General features: G+C 51.8%; 5 protein-coding genes across 5 annotated transcripts; 3 read left to right on the top strand and 2 right to left on the bottom strand.

Moving 5' to 3' along the window:
• Window positions 1-3,396: 3,396 nt before the first annotated feature.
• On the top strand, window positions 3,397-5,902 carry POX_c04728 (uncharacterized protein; the record flags this gene model as incomplete). The annotated part of the gene is made up of 4 exons (XM_050113590.1): window positions 3,397-3,644; window positions 3,704-3,927; window positions 3,994-4,094; window positions 4,160-5,902. 4 exons carry the CDS (start codon window positions 3,397-3,399, stop codon window positions 5,900-5,902), a joined length of 2,316 nt encoding a protein of 771 aa, XP_049971146.1.
• A 318-nt stretch (window positions 5,903-6,220) lies between these two features.
• POX_c04727 (uncharacterized protein) lies at window positions 6,221-8,287 on the bottom strand (the record flags this gene model as incomplete). The annotated part of the gene is made up of 1 exon (XM_050113589.1): window positions 6,221-8,287. One exon carries the CDS (start codon window positions 8,285-8,287, stop codon window positions 6,221-6,223), a length of 2,067 nt encoding a protein of 688 aa, XP_049971145.1.
• Window positions 8,288-11,291: 3,004 nt separating this feature from the next.
• On the top strand, window positions 11,292-12,139 carry POX_c04726 (uncharacterized protein; the record flags this gene model as incomplete). Its single annotated transcript, XM_050113588.1, has 2 exons — window positions 11,292-11,609; window positions 11,711-12,139. 2 exons carry the CDS (start codon window positions 11,292-11,294, stop codon window positions 12,137-12,139), a joined length of 747 nt encoding a protein of 248 aa, XP_049971144.1.
• A 1,353-nt stretch (window positions 12,140-13,492) lies between these two features.
• On the top strand, window positions 13,493-15,154 carry POX_c04725 (Isocyanide synthase B; the record flags this gene model as incomplete). The annotated part of the gene is made up of 1 exon (XM_050113587.1): window positions 13,493-15,154. One exon carries the CDS (start codon window positions 13,493-13,495, stop codon window positions 15,152-15,154), a length of 1,662 nt encoding a protein of 553 aa, XP_049971143.1.
• A 2,853-nt stretch (window positions 15,155-18,007) lies between these two features.
• On the bottom strand, window positions 18,008-18,892 carry POX_c04724 (uncharacterized protein; the record flags this gene model as incomplete). The annotated part of the gene is made up of 1 exon (XM_050113586.1): window positions 18,008-18,892. The coding sequence occupies one exon, from the start codon at window positions 18,890-18,892 to the stop codon at window positions 18,008-18,010; it is 885 nt and encodes a 294-aa protein (XP_049971142.1).
• Window positions 18,893-20,053: the final 1,161 nt, after the last annotated feature.

Below are 20,053 nucleotides of genomic sequence, written 5' to 3'. Positions count from 1 at the left end.
TGCCAAAAAGTGTACGAAATGGCTAGTAAAGCCGCATCTCCTACATTTCTTCGTGCGAAAGGCACTCTGATTCCAGAAGTATAAGGTACGGATTATCCCCCGCCAATTGAAAACAATTTGTCCCAGATATCTTGATTTATTCTAATACGTTCAATACTACATGATTTATATACTGACAGCATATAACTATCGCGCCATTGCTTCCTACCGCTGAGAGTCTGGGAATATTCCGGACTTCTGACACTGAGCCCCTGACAGAGTAAGTGCTGGCCAGAAGACTTAGATAGATGTGGCAGCCTCAGCGCTAAATATAATGTGCAAGCTAATAAGCTCGACTGGCAGAGAAGCCTTGGCTATCTATGTTGTGTCTTTAACAGGGGGTTTCAACGAGGTTAACCTCGGAGTATTACAAGAATCGTTGGCTCTATCACCTCAGTATCTTGTGAATTCCACCGACCGGCAATGGTCCTGCGATATGATGGCATTGGGAAAACTTTTAATTCGCACGCGTGACATGTGCCTTCACCCCTTGGTCAAGGCGAGAGAGTCGGGTTGCCCTATTGATTCCTCCGAACGAGAGGCGGAAGAGCAACCCAAAAAGAACAAGTGTTGTATAACTCCAACAATTTTCTCAGATAGGCTTGAGAAAATCCAGCGAGACCAGCCCTTTTGAGATCATGAGGGACCCTTTTAATAAAATTTGGGTTTTACCAAAGTCAAGCCTTGCATTGTCCTGGCTCACCTTCAACATAAATAATACAGAAGCTTACCTCCTTGCAATGGCTCAACTTCCGAGTTCCATACTTTATGACGCGTGTCTATGGAGGAGTGTTTGACAAAAGAAAGGGCAATGGAAAATTTTCTATAAATTTGCTCTTTCACTTATTTATCTATGACCCAATACACCCGAGCTCTGCCTGTATTCGTATATACACGCAATCCGCCCTTACACACCGAGGAGTGACTTCAAATTTCCAAGCACATAAATCAAAGCCATGTCCATAAGCGCTACAGATTTCCGAGAGGTCTTTCTGTCAATAAAATCGGAAGATAAATATATCTGGCCAAAATGATCAGCATCCCTGCTTCGATGCGAAGCGCCATCATGGGACTGTGGTAGCGAGTTGTCCCCTTGAAGAAAAGGGTAGCGCCAGCTGAACGCTTGTAAAGTTTTATTTTCCACATATCATTAAATGACGGATAAGTAAATGTTTATCTTTGCAGTGATAAAAGAAATCCCCCTATATGTTCCTGGGGAAACGGTCTCTAAGGGTGCAAAGCGGCCACGGAAATAATTTGGCAAGACCCGTCAGTATTACCTCTTTCTTATGTTGCATCAGATATTAGGGATCGCCTATAAGATCTCATTTGTGATTCGATCAACACCCTTGATTCTGAAACATGAAGCTTAGTTTTAAAGAGTCATTGCAACAATGGATGCAACTTGTAAAATATCCTCTCGTACAGATGGATCTTGAGGATTGCTTTTTCGACCCAAGTCTTGAGGAGATCATTGTATCATATGAAGATATAGAAAATTCCATTAATTCAGGTTACGTGTCTCAATTTGGTTTTATTTATACCCCCCCCCCCCCCCCCCCACACACACACAAAGAAAGAAAAAAGAAAAAAAATCGACGATGGTTGAGATTTTAGTCATAAATTGCCTCTTCAACCCCCTTTTATACCTTGTTGAGTGTCATCATTGAAAATTCGCTTGTCATCAACGTCCAGAGTATCCGCATACACAACCTCTGCGTTCGGTTGCGCATGTCCCTTTTGGATGTCCCCATCTATAGTGTGTCTTAGTGCCACGGCCGGTACATACCTCGGAGAGTGCAAACAAAACAACATCCGCCGGCCAATACCTCTGCCAAACTAAATCCCCCACAACACAGGTACCAAGGACGGGAGGAAGATCTCCTCCATAATAATAAATGGAACGGATCCTTGGCATGAGAAGCTAGTATACTCTACACTGACATTCTTGTTGATCACGAAAAGTATGTTTGAGACATCGCCGTGCCATAGAGTAGTGGGATCTCCAGTAACCTTGGCACAATTACTAAACATGGATGGTGCTAAGGCTACGGGATTACCATCATCAAGACGCTTGGCACACGCCTATTAGATCGGATCATCGGGGATCAAATATCCGCATGTCCACCTAAAGTATCCAAAGAGGTTTCAATACAGACCTGATGATTATATGGTGACGTACCATTGCTTTAATTTGTCGCGAATAGCCTGAACAATGCAATACTGTGGCTTAGCGGTAATATTGAATTGAAGAAAGGCAAAGCCCGTATAAGGATATTCATCAGACATGAGACAATCTCTGCTGGAGTCAGGTGTGATAAGATACTGCGGGCTGACGCGAAGGGCTGTTCTGACTGGCCAGTCGTCCGCTTACGAGATCCACTCGATGAGGAAGTCAGATGAGAGCGAGTCATGATTCGTTCGTCTTGTGATCGGACCGTCGTCAGCCGCCGTAGCCCGACTCGCCGCTCGGCCGAATCTGGTAATTCTTCACGACTCGTCAGACAGCGCCAGCCCTGGTGGCTGACCGAATGGAAAGCCAACGAATGCTCAATGACCGGTACTCAATTTCCTGAGGCGTTGCCGAACGGACCCAGTAAAAGCCCATATGGTGGGACACTCCTCGTATTCCACGAGAACAGGCCACTCATCGAGAAGCTTTGCGGAGAATAATAGAGAACCCAGAGTAACCATCCAGAACGTGCGTACCATTTTAGCGTGGGACGATCTGTTCCAGCATGTGGGATCGATACCAAACAAAAACCCACATGCCCCTTATCACACCCGTGTCGCTCTGATTTGGGCGGAGCTCCACTGCCTGAGAGACGTCCAGATCGCTTGCCGGGAAAGCGACCTTCGAGGCATCTCACAGCCCTGTCGTCAGAGACCTCAACGAAGGGATCCCTGCAAGGGATGGTGAGCTGACTTCAAGTTGAAGGATGGCCCCCAAGTTCAGCGATAGCGCCCAAGTCTAGTGCTGACCTGTAAGTTCAGCGCTAGAGACGACCAACGTACTCGGGACATTGCCAGACCCGGCTGTATTGAGTTTATTGTGAAAGACCGGAAGGTATCCTTGACCTGCAAGGCTAGGTTAACTTTTAACAGTCCTTACCAGCTTTTGCGGGTCTTGCTTCAGCTACTGCAGTAGTAGACTCCCTTTTCTGGATGTCCGTATGAGGGTCTCGTGTTGCTGGTTTCCCTTTTTTCTTCTTCACCACTCTCCTATTCTCGTAGAGAGTATGTCAGTCGTCAGGTGGAATTTGTCTCAACACAAAATCACCGACATTGATCGCTTTGCCCGACCCTTTTGCTGGGGGTTGGCGTTCCCCAGAACAAGTACACGATATCGATCTTACCATGGCGGTTCAAGAATCCTCTTCAAACCCCGTGGCAGCGGTAGAGTCCTCGGACAAGACCAATCCTCCTGCCCCAACTGGCTCATCGAAGCCGAACCCGGCGCCCAAGAAAGGAAAAGACAAGAAGATATTCAGTTGTCATTCGTGCCGACGGCGGAAGCTCAAATGCGATCGTTTTGACCCATGCGGTGCCTGTCAGGCACGAGGACAGGGCCATCTGTGTACGTGGGAAGAAGGACAAAGACCAGAGTAAGTTCTCGTAGCCAGAGAGAAAGCTATTGAGCTCGACGGTGACTGACAGTGTGTAGACCAAACCACCGGGAAAGCCTCGAGCAACTGACGAAGATGATTCTCAAATTAACGGAGGAGGTTCAGGAGCTCAAAACGTTGAATTCGACTTTAATTCAGAACAGCAAAAGTAAGAACAAGGATCTTGCGGAATTTCTGGACTTGAATTCGCCGGAATACCGACCTTCATCCCGCGGGGGTTCGGGAAGCAGGGGCAGCATGCCTGCAGGTCACATCGGCTGGGGTACGTTGGTCTTCTCTGAGTAGATCTTTGGATTCGCGAGAATTGAAGAGACTGATCGATGCACAGACTTACCATATCAAAACCCCGGCCTCAATCAATGGACAGCATCACAGTTAATCGCATTACTGCCCGAGAGTCAATTACTTCGGGGTTTATTTTCGCATTACGTGAGTCTTCATCCTCAAGGTTCTTTCAACATTTCCACGAATCTCTCACTCATATGGCGACTCAGATCTCCGCTGCTGCACCACTGACAGGGTTTATCGATGTACACCAACTCAGCTGCGACATTGAGGAGGTTGAGTATCTTCGACAGGGCATGGAAATTGCCAGCTCCCCCACCTCGCGGGAACATCTCGACGTCAAGGTTTCCAGGATCCTAGCGGTCGCCAGTCTCGCGACCGTCGACCTTATTCCCGGGAAAGCACAGGAGCTGGGACTCGCGAATACAAACATCGACGCCATGGCCCGCGATTTATGGAAAGCGTCGCGTACACTGATATCGCCTTCAGACTTGGACTCGTTCCAGCCCCCTGCCAAACCAATCCTTGCTGAAGTACGAGCACCGCCGCCCCTCAAGATGAACAGGGATCTCGCGCAACAGGGCGGAACTTCTACCACTGTAGTCTCGGATATTCCGCTGCAGATTGTGTCTATCAAGATTCTTCTCTTGATGGCTGCGCGATCTTTTGCCGCACCATCTGAGTACCTCAAACTCCACTTGGACGTCATCTCTTCCGCCATCGACGCCTCGCTCGATAGCCCCTCGGACGAGGGATGCTCTCTTCTTGATCGCGAGCTGCGCTGGCAACTCTGGTCTTTCATCTGCTTGCTAGACTGGACTTCTCCGGGCATCTACCACAACAGCAGCTATTTCATTCGACCGGAGATGCACCACCAACCACCTTCCAAAGTCGCCGGCCTTCCAGACGACGGGTCTTTCCCGCCCGCCATAGAGCAAGAACACCGGGATCGACTCAGCCAGACAAGACATTATCTAGAGTACGGACTGGCTTTGGCTCATCTCTCGCGTCGCGCAGAGGACTGCATCAACCGTCCGGGACCCGTGTCTCCCGCCCAGGCGGCGGAGCTCTGCACCAAGCTAGATGCCCTCGACAACAAACTCTCCTTCTATCAATTACTTGGCGGCACTCTTCCCGATGGCAGCACTTTCAATGCCGGCGCTATGGCGGTCGATCCCTCCTCCACCACCACCGGAGACCTCGTCACCGACAAGCACAGTGCCGAGCAGCGACTGTCTCTGGCCCAGGCCCCCATGATTCAAAATATGCACCTGAGTCTTGAGCTCGGTCTCATCCGATTCAAACTCTTCCGCCACGAGGCGTTCCACCTCATGCATGCGCCCAATACTTCGGTGACTCTACGCATGATGTGCATGGACGCTTGCATGGACTCCTGCATCGTCGTGCTCGAACAATGTTGGAATATCGGCAATCGTGACGTTCCCGGTGTTCAGGCGCAGGTGCAGGTGCAAGCTCAGTCACAGATACCGCTGGACCCGAGCAGAGAGATGCGTACCTGTACGGGAAGTCTGCGACGAGTCCTGCAACCGACCTCGGCGGCGGCGCTGGTGGGGCAGGTTCTGTTACACGCTGCGCGAGCCGTAGACGGAATAGGGACAGGGATAGGAGCCGTACCCACAACTGGACCGGGCCCAGGGCAAGTGCAAGGTAAGGATTTTCAGGGAGATATGGGGGTCACGTCAAGGTGGAACTCGGCAACTGAGTTCTTTGCGTTTGCGCAGGGGGCGGGGGATTTTGAGGCTGCGAGTGCGAGTATGCCAACGCAAGGGCCTTATGCGGCGGCGGGTGGTTCGTGGGGCGGGTGGACCAGTGGGGAGAAGATGAAAGTGTTGCAATGGCACATTAACAAGGTGCTAGGCCTGTTGGAGGCGTTGCAGGGAACTTCATCCTTGGCGCAGTACAAGCTCAGTTTACATCGGCAGTGTATGTAGATTGAAGATCAGGGAGAGAGAGAGAGAGAGATGGGATTTCCAGGTACTATTCAAGCAAACTCTAGGATAGTTTTGCGGCATAGCAAGCACAGGACAACAGCACATTCAAACGAGAGAACGGAACGGAAACGGAAACGGAACGCATATCAGTAATCGCACATAAATTCATTTATCAGACAAGTCACAGTAGTAAACGTAAACCAATAACGGGACCATCAAAGTCAAAAGAAAAATTTCAAAACAAACCAAAACCAATCTGTACGCGGTGACCAAATAGGGAATAACAAATCAATCTATGTACAACTTTCGCCCCCATCTTTAGGCAGAAATCTCCACCGCGTGAGAAACAACCACCGTTCCATTTTTGGCCTCCTCAGTCACGGTCTGTGCAGCGCGCGCAGCAGGTTTGGCATCCGATGCCCGCACCAGCGCTTTGACCTCGTCGACCGCCAAAGGTGGGTTCCAGGTGACGGCGGCCTCTTCCTCAGTTCGTGCCTCACCACAAGAGTGGCACTTGCGCCAGTCGGGACGGCAGACAAGCCAGGCTCCACAGCCCTTGCACTTGCGCGAGAAGACATCCTTCCAGTTCTTCTTCTCGTCGTAGTTGAGGAAGAGATCGTAGTAGCGCAGCAGACCGTCCCAGCGGAAGTTGAAACGGTTGGAGTCGACCGCCTGACGCTTGATCGAGTTGGAGAAGTCGATCACCTCGCGGACAATCTCCTCGGGGACGGTCTCCTCCAGCGGGATGGGCGCGATGAGCTCGATCGCTTTACGGGCGACGGCATCGTACTCGGGCACCATGGATCCCCAGGCCCAGTTGATCGAGTGGGGCACATACGTCTCGAAGTTGAGGTTGTAGTCCTGACGGATGAGCTGCCAGTCTGGAATACCGATACCAGCGAAGAATTGCCACAGGCAGGAGACCTGTGGTCCCAGTCGGGGATCACGGAAGCAAACGTAGTTGAACTTGTTCATCTGGTTCAGGGCCGGGATGAGGCGCTTGGAGAAGTCGTCGTAGGGAGCGAGGGTCTTGCGGATGGACAGCTCGGCGGCTTCGGCGTTGGCGGCACGCTTGGCCTCGTCAAGGGCCTGGTGCGTCAGCTCGGCCGCGAAGGTCGAGGTTGACATGGCGGCCGTGATACCGGGGGAGTGCAGAGGGTTGGTGAAGCCACAGGCGTCACCAACGGCCAGCCAGCCAGGGCCGGAGACGACGGGGGACTGGTAAGTGAGTGACTTGCGGATGTACCAGGTAGTTCCAGGTCCGTACAAGTCCTCGACCAGCTCGAACTTGCCCATGAACTTGTTGATGAGGTCGTACTTCTGGACAAAGTAGTTGAACTTGCGCTCAGCCTCGCGAGTGCCGTAGGCGGACATGTCCTCAGGGTACTTGACATCGTTGCGGACGGCGAAGCCAATGCTGGTCACCCACTGGAACTTGAGGTCGAACATCTTGGCGAGCTCCTCAGAGCTGGGGATCTGGTCGCCAGGAACACCGGCTGCGGCGCAGTCGAGCAGGTACGAGATCATGTCCATCAGGTTGGGGATCGGGCTGCCCTCCCACGAGGGAAGACGGATGACCCAGGCCCAACCCTCGGGGAAGCACAGGTGGTTGGTGTGGTCGCCCTCGTAATAGCGAAGGGGAATGTCGCTCTCATCCTTGGGGGCAGTGAAGTAGCCCCAGAAGGCGTCGTAGTTCCAGCCCTCGAAGCGCTTGAGGGAAGCCTTCTTGGAGGCCAGCTGGCGGAAGCGACCTGTGGCATCAACGAGCAGGGAGGAGTCGATGGTGGTGGCAGGCTTGCCGTCGAACTTGCCAGGGTTGATGGCGATCTTGTTGCTCTGGAATCCACCCTTGATGGTGCTGCCGTTGAAGTCCACCTGGCGGCCGTGGTAGACGTTGACTCCGTTGCGCTGAGCCAACAGAGTGAAGAGCAGCTCACTGATCGAACGCTCGATCTGGAAGCCACTGAGGAAGAGACCGGGGGTACCGTTGCTGCAGAAGTCGGTATACTCGCCCTGCTTCTCACGGTCGAGGAAATAGAAGCACAGGCCATCCTTGAGACCGAAGAGACGCAGCATGTACTCGGCTGTCAAGCCGTGCATCTTGCACCACAGCGAGAAGAGAGGCAGAGTGCTCTCGCCGATCTTGTAGCCAGGCTTGGTGCCCTTTTCGATCAAGGAGATGTTGAGCTTGCCAGGCTTGTACTTGGCAGCGTGGATGGCATAGATGAGGCCGTGGATACCTCCACCTGCGACAACGACGTCCGACTTGGTAGGGACATCTGCGCCCGCGGGATTGTTGGAGTTGAGGATTTGCGCATCGTTGAAGTTGTTGGCAGCAGCACGCTCAGCGAAGGTGTGCTTGGGGGTGGGCTGAGTTTGAGTCATTTTGGTACTAGGGAAGTCTAATTTTTGAAGCGAAGAAAAATAAGGCTGAAGAGGACTGAAGAAGATTGAATGATTGAGAAGATGATTGTGATTGTGTGATGATGTTGAGAATTCCGGTCGATTCACAGGCCTTTTGTATTCTTCTCAACTCGCCATCAAATCTCGATATGATCAGGCAATCGATCGATCTCCATGGCCTTCATACTGTTCTCTCCGTTCTGGTTCCTTCAAGTGAGCATCTCCATCGAGTCAGCCCGCTGCGGAGGGAAGCATCCGCATATACGCGGATCGTCATGCTGACACAGCCCATGGACGGCCCTCAATTGGTGTAAGCCGTTCTTTTCTCACTGCTTCACCAGCGCGATAATTGTGGCGAGTGGATGTCCCTACGGAATCCAGAATTCCTGAGCAACCTTAATTCGTGTGATGCTTGTGGACTTTACAGCTTACGGTCGTTGGTATCCTGAGCGCTGCAGTCTCGGGTGCTTTGCCACAAATAATCACGCCGCGGACGAACGAGGTTTCGCTGTAAATGCACCTTACCAGCTCAGTGCAATGTATTCATCCAATAATATTACTGTCAGCAAGAATGCAAGTATCTTCCACGCAAAGTCCGATTGCTGGTCAAGCATAGACGGGGCTTCCGTGGAGCATCACTTTCGCCTTTGCTACAAGGAGACCAATTGAAGTCGTATATCCACGTCTACACTAAATATTCCTATCCTCAAAATCAAAATTGCAGCCGTGCTGAACAAAGATAGGCTACTTCTCTCGGTCTGTAGTTTCCTCCCCCCGTATTTCTTCAGCGCTTATCAGTTGTGGTTACCGATGGATGCGAAACCCGCGTATTTAGCCTTTCATCTTTGTCAATATCCCTTTATCTGTGAGCTCGACACTCCATAAAGTCGGATAGAACAAGAAGCAACTATTCTGTTTTTCTCAAAGCGAGAATGCGACAGACACTGACATGATAACAATCGTGGGGGTTGCGAATTAATGATATCGATGCGCGGTACCTGACCTCTCCGAATGTTGCCGTTTCGGGTAATTGTCAACACATTTCTATATCTCCTGTTACTACCCAACAGACACACTGAAGGATCTAGTCACTCTATACGTACCATTTCCACTCGTGGCAACCTTATTGTGGCTCTTTGACCCTTTCCTCGCATATTATAATTTCTTTGGCCACTCCTATCAGAGATGCAGGGTCTCTCACTCCCAGCGATTGCCTCAACCAACCAGGTCAATTGGCGGATCTCAACGTACCTTGGCAGACACAATCCCTGGCAATCGACGATCGTGGTCCAAGTTGCATGCAGACTACTCGATTTGGCGAACGCTGCTGAGAACTCATGTTTAGTCACCACGTGGCCTGCAGGGTAACTGAGAGCACCATGTTTTACCGTGCAGCTCGTGATCAAAAGGTACTTCTGAAGCGTAGGGATAGTATACAGGTGGCATGGGCGTGCATATTCAGGTCTTTGGTCCGCCAGCAGCTTGATCCTCGAGGTTTTATTGGGCAATATCTCATTGTCGCCTTCAAAGAACCGAGTCGGGAAATGATCTCAACATGGCTGGAAGAAAATGGGGGATTTCCCATTCCGAGGCCAATTCAATCCATTGATTGGTACAAGCTGTCGACAAATCTTACTCAAGAAGGCCATGTGGCGGTTTTTTGCACTTGACGAAACACCTAGTGGATAGAGCACCTGCGTTGAAACTACCAGTCCCCAGGCTGCTAATATCCGTATGCAGCGAGCCATTGCCCATTCACTATCGCCCGATTTGAATTATTGTGACTTATTTGTTGAACCGCAACATTTTCAAATACAGGGGTGTCATTTCCTAGACCGTGAAAATTGATGCATTTTATTTGGAGTCCGTCTCTGATGAGTCGTATGGAAGTGCAGATTTGTATAAAGCAGTATAGAGATCCGCTCTTGGGCTGAGTACTTTCATCCATCGCCACATATATATCACCCATATGGTATTGAACTCTGGTACCCTAGGTAGCTATCTTACTAGGTAGGTACGGATATGCCCAACATTTTTGGACTCTCGTAGATTATCAAAATGTTTATGAAGTTTACACAAATTGAATCTCTGATCTTCTACTCGAGTAGTAGCCCCCTAGCTGTTGTAGTCACTCGACGCTGCTACCCACCACCTCAAGCAAGTCATGGCGACTATTAATACAGACTCCTGTCATACACATCCATATTACTCTCTTCTATCGAACAACACAGTCTCATTGTTCATTCGAAGAGGCAATGACTATCTGGCTAGTCAACCTCAAGATCTCTCCCGCCGTGCCTGATTTTTCAGGGACAGGTCTCCTCATCGAATCGCCACAGTAATGATGGAATGACATCGAACCAAGTGAAGACAGACCAGTGTCATCTCGAGCGTCAACAATGGTCCGTGGAATTTAGGAGTTTCAGGAGTTTCAGGTCGCGGGTTTGCCACCGGCCCCTGGAGTTTCGGAGTTTCGGAGTCAAAGAGCCCCCGGGTGATTGCGGGTCTCTCCTCGGAGTTCTGCGAGGATCTCCACCGCCCGTCGGCTGTCGGCCGATCGTCGAAGCTAAGAAGTCTTAGCTTCCACTTTGGACCCATGCGGATCCGCAGAGATCCCACCATGATTGGCTACGGTTAGAGCTCCGATCTTACTCCCCCTTGACCACTCGACAGGGCTCCCACCTTCGACGTGTTGGGGCTCGGAGCGAACAAGCCTTCTTCTGATTCCGAGAAGTGGCATACTGTGTATCCAGATGGAGTTTCGGACGTAGGCCTCACTTGGGGGCTGCAAAGTACGGCCCTCCCAGAGGTATAAAGACAGCGACGAGAAATGAGATTCGAACTTCATTCTACAGAAACATCCATCAGCAGCAAAGTGTCTTTATAGATGAACTTCTCTTCTCTTCTCCGAACCGCACTTCGATCACAGTCTCGTTCCATCGTTCCAAGAGTTCAACAGCGTACCTTCTCCTCCTCGTTACTAGCAATGGCTCCCTTCACTCTCTACACTCACGCCGGTAAGACCGTTCTTTCCCCCTTCCCGATGCACTGGGAGCACCTCCACTCATATATGACTGCAGGTCCCGGCCCGAACCCGGTCAAGGTGGCCATGGCCCTCGAGCACCTCGGCTTGGACTACGACTGTGTCCCCCTCGGCTTTGGTGAGGGCAAGGGCACCGTCAAGGATGCCGAGTACACCTCCAAGGTCAACCCCAACGGCCGTGTTCCCGGTCTGATCGACCACAAGAACAACGACTTCACCGTCTTTGAGAGTGCCGCCATTCTGCAATACATTGCTGAGAAAGTAGGTTTCTTTCACTCATAGTGGATTTTGGAAAAATCCCCCCACCCCCCCCTTCCTCCTCCTCTTTTCCCCTGGACATCCAGCTCATGGAACCCATCTAGTACGATGCCAGTGGCAAACTCGCCGGCAACACCCCTGAGGAACGGGCCACGATCAACAAGTGGCTCGCTTGGCAGGTGTCTGGTCTGGGTCCCTACCAGGGTCAACTGGTCTGGTTCCTCGCCTTCCACGAGGGTGCCCACGGTGAGAAGCCCAACGGCTCCGTGATTGCACGCTACCAGGCTGAGGTGGAGCGCCTGCGTTCTGTGCTGGAGAAGCATCTCGCATCCGCGGACAACGGATTCGTGGCATTGGGCCGGTTGACCATTGCTGACTTTGCCATCCTGCCCTGGTTGAAGATCTCCGTGCTGGCTGGACCTGCGCTGAAGCCCTTCGAGGAGTACCCGGCGATCAATGCCTACATCCAGAAGCTGGATGCACTGCCGGAAGTCCAGGCCGCCTACAAGAAGGCTGTGCCTCCTATGCAGTAAATTAGTTGCCGTGCAGATAAATGAGGAAATATAGACTTGAATTTTACCGTCACTGCCACTGCCCATCCCATCCACATTCGTCCACGTAAGATCCTGGCTTTTATATTTTCGCCTGTCTCTCATTGATTGCACAGATTCTTCGGACCCCCCTCTGGGGATTCAGCTTTGTGAGAAAGTCGGTCAGGACCAGAATCTCTCTTCTGGGTTTTTTTTTTTCTTGGCGGCTTGTCCCGTCTTCAGCCGTCTTCAGCTTCCTAAACGGGACGAGATATCGGCAGAAAACACCCTCGCCGTCGAATCTGAATAGGCAGTGCATTAAACAGAGAATACCGTGAGGGAAAAGGCCGTATTTATATTGCATTTTCTTGAAATCCAAAATCACCCATGTCCCCTCCATAGCTGTAATACTATCATCCAGGAGACAGTGATATACGCAAAACCTCTTTTTTTTTCCACTTTCAGAACGTATACTTGGTGATTTTCCCATGAAATTGAGTAGCTCCGCTCTTTTTCTGTAGATAGAGGGAAAATTCTATGCAGGCTAAACATCTCATCCCCGCTAACCACCTGCTCTCATCCGTCCTCTCGCCTCCTTTCCGCATTTGACCCTAAGTCACCGTTCATGCATCTTGTGAGGAAAGAGGGAAAAAAAATTCGCGAACAGCCCCTGGATCACGCAAATAAGCCCAATTCCGACTGTTGCTCAGGCTGAAAAAGCTGAGAGCACGGCCTAGGCCCAGAAAAGTGAAGAGATTCTTGCCCATGGCGGACGGAAACCGCGGACGACAGTGATATTGATGCTGTCCATCCACTCAGATGCAAAGAATCTCTTCCTTGAGACCCTGATTCGACGAGGTGATTCACTGGCTTCGGAGCCTATGGGCTCTGTTTCCGCCTGTCTCGGTTCCGGACCTGACTCGTCGTCCGCTTGGTGCTGAGCCCTAGGCCGATTCACGTGTATGTTTCTCTGGCACGGTGTCCTTGAGACCAGGAAAGAAGTTTCTGCAGTGCTCAGGGAGCCGCTTGTTCATCCGCGGACCACGGATACCGTGGGGATATGCTATCTCTTCGGTGGTTGGTTTGGGCGTTGGAGGGGGGAGTTGTGCGGCCAGGACCGAGAGATATCAAACATACATAGGAGCGGCATCGATCCAGGTTGAAAGCCAGAAAAGATTCACAGCCAACAGCGCATTCCATCGCTCAAGACGAAAACAATTCAATCAAGATAGACAAGAAAAGCCTCTTGTGTGTCTTTTGTCTCTAAACTAGTCGATCTCTTTTTTTTTTCCTTACTCATTTCTGTACTGGAAACCCTTTGATCCTACATTGTCTATTATCCATTCATCGCCCAAAATGCTGTCCAACACCATCACCATTACTCCCAGCATCGAAACACGGGTCATCGAGCCCCTGCAGACCTTTGATACCTCTCGCCGAGTGAGTTTCCCGGCAACCATCAGTCATGATACGTTGTCGTGGGCTCGCAAGAAGGCTGCCAGTGAAGCCCTCGTTGAACGCATCGCGGAGATCATCGCCTCATACCGCATCAGCGGACCCGACGACCGGTATGACGACGTATACAAGCCCAAGCTGCTCGAGACGCTGCGATATTTCGTCTCCCGTCAGGAACCCATCAACATGCTGGTTCCGGCATACCCTTGCAAGAGCCCCAACCGGGATGAGAAGGTGTTGGGTCCCGAGCCCGACGTGGGCGAGCGCATGTCCCTCGAGCACTTCAACTCGATGGGTGCCCGCATTCAGCAGATCTACCCTCCCGGTGGTCATGTCACCATCTTCAGCGACGGATGCTGCTATAACGACCTGTTGGGGGTGTCTGACGAAGAGGTCTTCCGATATGCCGAGGGTTTGCACCGTATCGCGGACCGGCTGGGGCTGAAGCATCTCAAGTGGTCCGACCCCTTTGACCTGATGGAGGGTCCACACAGCGTCCCCGTCACTGAGGAGGAATATGCCAGCAGCATCGGTCCGCTCAAGGAGCACATGTTCACGGCGTACCTGCCCGCGGGGTATGACTTTGACGAGGCTCTCAAGACCGACCCGAATGCCACCCTGACGTATCGGGGCTATATCCGGTTTCTCATGGACGACCTCGCCTCGTTCTTCCGGGAACAGAAGATGAGCAAGAGTGCCGTCAAGAAGTACTGTTCCACCGTCGCCCGCAGTATGATCACTCGTGGCAAGGCCCTGGCGGCTCTCGTCGCCCAGGTGTCTCCCTTGCACGTCCGTCTCTCCATCCACGCCAGCAACAACACGGACAAACTCTCGGTCACGCTGCTGCCGCACAAGCGATACAGCGCCTTCCCCGTGACTCCCTGGCACAACACCCCTTACCTGGACACAGACAGCGACTCGCTCAGTCTGGGCCGCAAACCGACCAACGGAGACATTCCCTACCGTCTCTGCCAGGATGAACTGGGCCTCAACTTCCTCTGTGCCGATGTGCCCATGTACCGGGTCATCGAGACTCCCGACGGCCCCACCCTGACCCAAGCTCAACCGGTCCAGATGCACCCGTTGTATCCCTTTGGTCTCAAGATCATCGTCCCCAAGGACACCTCCATCAGTCAGTTCCGCCTCGAGGCCGTCGCCGAGCTCGCCAAGGTGCACTCCCCCATCATCATCGAGGGACTGGACCCCATGCAATACACCACGGAGATCGCCGATGATTTCCGCCTCGTGGCCGGTGGTGGACTGTCGTTGAGTATCCTGCACGAGGGTGTTGTGACGACCAAGACCACGAACCGACCAAACACCAGTGCCCAGGCGAACGAGTTGGCGCCCAGGTCGTATTTCGTGCAGGTTTCCGCCGCCACGGGCGACGATGCGCAGTCGGCGCAGCATCCCTTCCTCAAGGCGGCCGCGGCCCTGGACGATGTGCGGTACCGAGTGTTGCACCGCTGGCAGGAGGGCCATGCCATTGTCTCGGACCACCGTGTGGCATTGCCTGTGCATCTGAGTCCGTCCAGCTTGAGGGTGGTGCGCGCGGGTCTGTAAAGCATATTCACCCGTCACGTTCTCTCCCTCTTTCCCTCTCTCTCTCTCTTTTGATGGTCTTACACGATATGGTTTCTCTGTTTTCGGTCTGGTTTGTTACTTTTTTCATTTATCTCTTCCAGTCTTTTCTCCATTGGCAGTACAGTGCGTGAACATGTCCTTTTTTTTTGTCCTTTTTTTGAGCCTGGCTTGGCTACTACAAACATACTCGGTGACTGTGATGTTTTTTTGGTTCTGTTTTTCCTGCGTTTCTTCTCTTTTTTCCTTTTTTTACTCTAGATTCAGTGAATCATGTCTAGTCAAAGCAAGTATATAGACAAACGCTCTCGAACCAGAATGAACTGCGCGCTCTACTATTTTTTTTACCCCCTCCCGTCTCCTTGACCTTCTTTTCGCTCTGGGATAAGTTCTCCCGTCACCATAACACCATAACCTCCAATCTACCACCCACACCAGCAACGAACCCCTCCTCTCCCCAAAGAGAAAAAAAAGAAAAAACAGAGAAAAGAAAAGACGGCCCAAGATACGATCCACGATCCATATGCACCTCACCCTCAAACACGATCGAACCCCAGGCTAGGCAAAGCCCACCCGGTGTGATCGTCGATCGGCTTCCTCATACCCTGCGCTGCTCCCCCTGGTCCCGCGGGGCTACCAGAAAAACTCCGCGGGGTTAGCGGGCACCTTGTCAGACTCCGCTCGGAGATTTAGGGGGAGGGAGGATCAGCAAGAGAACAGCCACGTTGGCCGGGTTTTCTATCCCGAGCCACACATTCCGAGTCCGACTCTCTCTCTCTCTCTCTCTCTCTCTCTCTCTCTCTCTCCTCTCTCTCTCTCTCTCTCTCTCTCTCTCTCTCTCTCTCTCTCGGAGCTAGCCGCTCAGAAGAGAGGGGAGGCTTTTGTTTCTGGGTGGATCACTTCTCCCCCTTCAAGTGGCGCTGAGTGTGTGCGTCTGATGATCCGAGTGAAAAGGCGTCAAAGCGTCTGCCGATCTTGCGGTCCAAGCGTCTGGACTCGGACAATCCGACGAGCTTACAGGATCCAATTGTCGAGACACGGGAGAGGAAGTGCCTGAGAAATAAAAAGTAAGGGTCAAATGAGGCTATAGTATAGCTAGTATAGCATAATGAGCATAGTCAACGCAGTATGCTATATTGTAGAGCTGAACAAGGGGGGCGGCGTGTGTCATGTAGTAGACCACTGTAGTAGACCAGAGTCCACGTCCTTGGATTCTCCCGTCAGCATGCCCGGAACCTCGGCTCCCCAAAGGGAGAAAGGTAACCAAGAGGGGGCAAGAGAAAAGGCCCCCTTATTGTGGCTGCGACGTGACGAATGCAACGCTCCATTCGTCAACGGAAAGAAGAGCCCGGTGATCCCAGAGGCGGATTAGAAGGGGCAGAGTCATGATAGGTGCGAGGGGGTTTTTTTAGACTCAGACCAAACTAGACCAGACTAGACCAGACCAGACCAGACTAGATGGGGATGATCATGTTTCGTCTGTTGTACATGGGGTGGGACGCGCACTTGAGTGTACAAGTGCTGATGCGGAGATGATTCGTGTACACGTACACGAGCCACGCACATGGTTAGTACCTACCTAACCTACTAGTACCTAACCTACCGAAGCTATGGACCGACAGAAAGAAATGCACGGCTATCCATAGCCGTGTAACAATACTACTGCATACTGATTACCTTTGTGTGTGTGTGTGCAACGCATGGCACCATCTTTGAAGACCTGGAATCCTCATGGCTTCCCATGAAGCACATACAATCTGTACAGCGTCAAGTTTCGAAAGTCCTCGAGTACCATCACTTTTTTTTTCAAAAAAAAAAAAAAAAAAAAAAAAAAAAAAAAAAACCAAACCAAAACAAAGTCAAAATGTCTTCTCTGGACCACAGATCAAATCCAAATAAATCCAGCACCCAGTACCTCAATTTCCACCCCTCCAGCTTGACCACCAAAGTTTAATTTCTTGGCTGCCCGGAACCATTTTCCGAGCAAAACAAAAGAGTAAAAAAAAAAAAAAAAAAAAAAAGTTTCAACACGAGTCAGAAGCGCAACGCGGTGCTGCACATTGGTATCAAGCTCATCTTTTCTCTCAACGTGTCGTGGTGACCTTCCCCTTTTCGTGTCTCGTTTCTTCTATCCTCCCCAATTTGTCAAGGGGAGAAACCTAACAGACCGAGAGGGCGTGTTACTCCTGTACTTTCCACTACCCACCCCTTTTGCCCCTCTCTTCTTCACATCGACACGGGAAATTTATCGGTCCGTACCGCCCGAATTAACCCCCAGAGGGGACTAGTGGTAAACAATCACCGGCGACGAGTGGATCCACCGATGTACCGACTAGACCCAAATAGGGTTGTGCTCGTGTTCGGGAGCCCCGCGCGAGAAAGGACAGGAAAGGGAGGTGGAAATAACATGAGGAGAGTCATGCATACTGCACTGGAGTTTGATTTTTCTCCAGAGAGGAGTGGGAAGGTCTGGACTTTGGGAATTTTTGGAAGAAGGATCTAGATGGGATGATATGGTTTGGGAGATATTAATTGATGTATGCATAATGCACTATGTACGCCGTAGTCATGACCGGCTAAGATGGACAGGAGAAATAAAGAAAAAGAAAAAAAGGAAAAGGGAGACACGAGGGGCATCAACAAAAGTAAGAACAAACAGGGTAAAAAAGACACATGGAAAAAAAAAAAGAACAACGTGTGTACAGTAATGTACATGATCCCATATGTGTGTGTGAGTGTGTGTGTGTGTGTGTGTGTGTGTGTGTGTGAGTGTGTGTGTGTGTGTGAGTGTGAGTGTGTGTGTGTGAGTGTGTGTGTGTGTGTGTGAAGGGATCTTCATGTTCGACCTTGATTGAATTCCTCATGAAAAACCTTTAATTTCTTGATCCCCGTCTCCCATCCTATGCCCATCCCCGTGCTCGTACTCGTGCCATCCGCGGACATGTCCCCCGAATACCCTTCGGCCGTCAAGCCTCGCTTGCTCTGCCCCACCGACGGTTCCTCACTCAGATTCAAGGCAAAGGCGTGCTGTTCATTGAGCCAACTGGCCAAACCCGCATCTGCCTCGGCGGGATCAAACGGGCCCATCTCGTCCATGGAATCGGGGTAGCCGGGCGGGAAGCCGTCTGTCAAGTCCGGGAATTGAAGAATCATCGCGTCGATCTCTGCATCGGTGAGGGGCGCCAGGGGGGAAGAAAAGGGCGTGGCAGTGCTGGAGATGGTGGAGGGAGGCGTGGTGGTCGTCGTCAAGGTGGATGTACCCAGGGAGGAATTTGGGGCCATGACATGAGGGCCATGACAGCTGCTCTCCGACAGAGAATGCGTGGGTGGCTCGGTCAAGGGGAAATATGACTGGCCGGAACAATGATATTGTCCGTCGATCGCGTGGTGCGTGGGGGGCGGGTGGGGGCCATATGCACCAAGCCATCCCGGCACCCACGAGGAACAGTCATCCATGTGTCGACCGGTGGGTGTGCCACTGCCACTGCGACTCCCACTGCTGCTGCCGCTGCCGCTGCCACTGCTTCGGTGATGGTAGTGCTGCTTGCGGCTCACAGGACGATCATGCTGGTGGTGCTTATCCTCGGTCGAGGACAGCAGAGCAAAGTAACTGGTCGCGCTGCTGCGCGAGCGAACCCGCCCGTTGTTGTTCATGTTCAGATGGGAACCATTGCCCAGCGGCAACGGATATGCACTCGAGCCGGGCGACGGAGGTGACATGGTACCGGATAAAGATGCAGGTCGAGAGTGATGGCCTCGGGTGTGTGCGAGCAATTGCAACCATCGCATATCTGGATCTCTCCCCGCCAAGGGGGTACTTGATCCACTGCGGGTGCACTGCATTGTGTAGTATTGTAGCCAAGCTTGTTCCAAGCAACGTTGAAGTGGAGAATGCCAAGTGATGGCAGAAGGGAGCTCTGGGTAACCACGTCAAGAAAAAGAAAGGTGGTCAAGAGACAAGATTGCAGGGAGTCGTGAAGATGTGCAGAAACTCAGATCGAGCGCTGCCACGGCTCATTAATATATCCCACGACGATTGTTGGAGAGTTTACGTCCCCCTCGTGAGACCTGCGCAGCTGAAGGAAGTTTACCTATAGGGGAGGGATATTTCAGGAGGCTAAGAAAGGTTGACCCATCCCACTTCATGCTGACGTGCATCTTATCCCCTCTTCTCCTCCGTGGTCTGCCCCGAGAGGCGATTTTGGCGCGGTACCGACCGAATTGTGGTTCAGAAGGAAATAACGGGGACCTTTTTTTTTCCTTTAGTGAAAACACACCGGATGATTGGGCTGATAATGAACTATACCATCCGTCGTGACCTGCGCTCGCCAGCCCAGTGGCTCATGAGCCAATCTAAGCTCCGAGCTTGTTATATCAATGTAACCACGCTAACATCGCCTCCTGCACACACGAGGGGATACGAAAAGATGCTCGCATGCGGTGCATTTTCCGTGCAGCCTCGTGTGTGGCGAGGACGCTCCATTGGGACATGGTAAGGATTGCGATCCTTCAGCCCGTTGCAGAGTCCCTTGGCGTTGCGGGCAGGGGGGCAGAAAGGTTCCATCCAGTCAACGTGGGTCCACCGGCTGATAAGAACGACCGAAAAGCCTTAATTGTAGAAGAATCTTAACCGTGCCAAACCGTCGGCGGGTCTGCATGCTGAGATCAGCGCTGCAGATGTTCAGATCCGAAAGAAGAGGACTTGCTCTGATTGGCCTCAAGAGACTGATGGCGGCAGCGCTTCGTTTGCCATTCTCTCTCTCGTTTCTTTACCCCCCCCCCCGGCAGCAACGGTCCGATGGTTTCCTTTTTGAGGTGTTTTCGTTGCTTTCCGTTGAGATCAATCTTCTGGGAATAGCTTCAACATGCCCTCCCCCCTCC

Source organism: Penicillium oxalicum, chromosome III, assembly GCF_001723175.1.
Source record: "Penicillium oxalicum strain HP7-1 chromosome III, whole genome shotgun sequence".
Lineage (NCBI taxonomy): Eukaryota > Fungi > Ascomycota > Eurotiomycetes > Eurotiales > Aspergillaceae > Penicillium > Penicillium oxalicum.
This window is presented reverse-complemented; position numbering and strand designations above follow the sequence as displayed.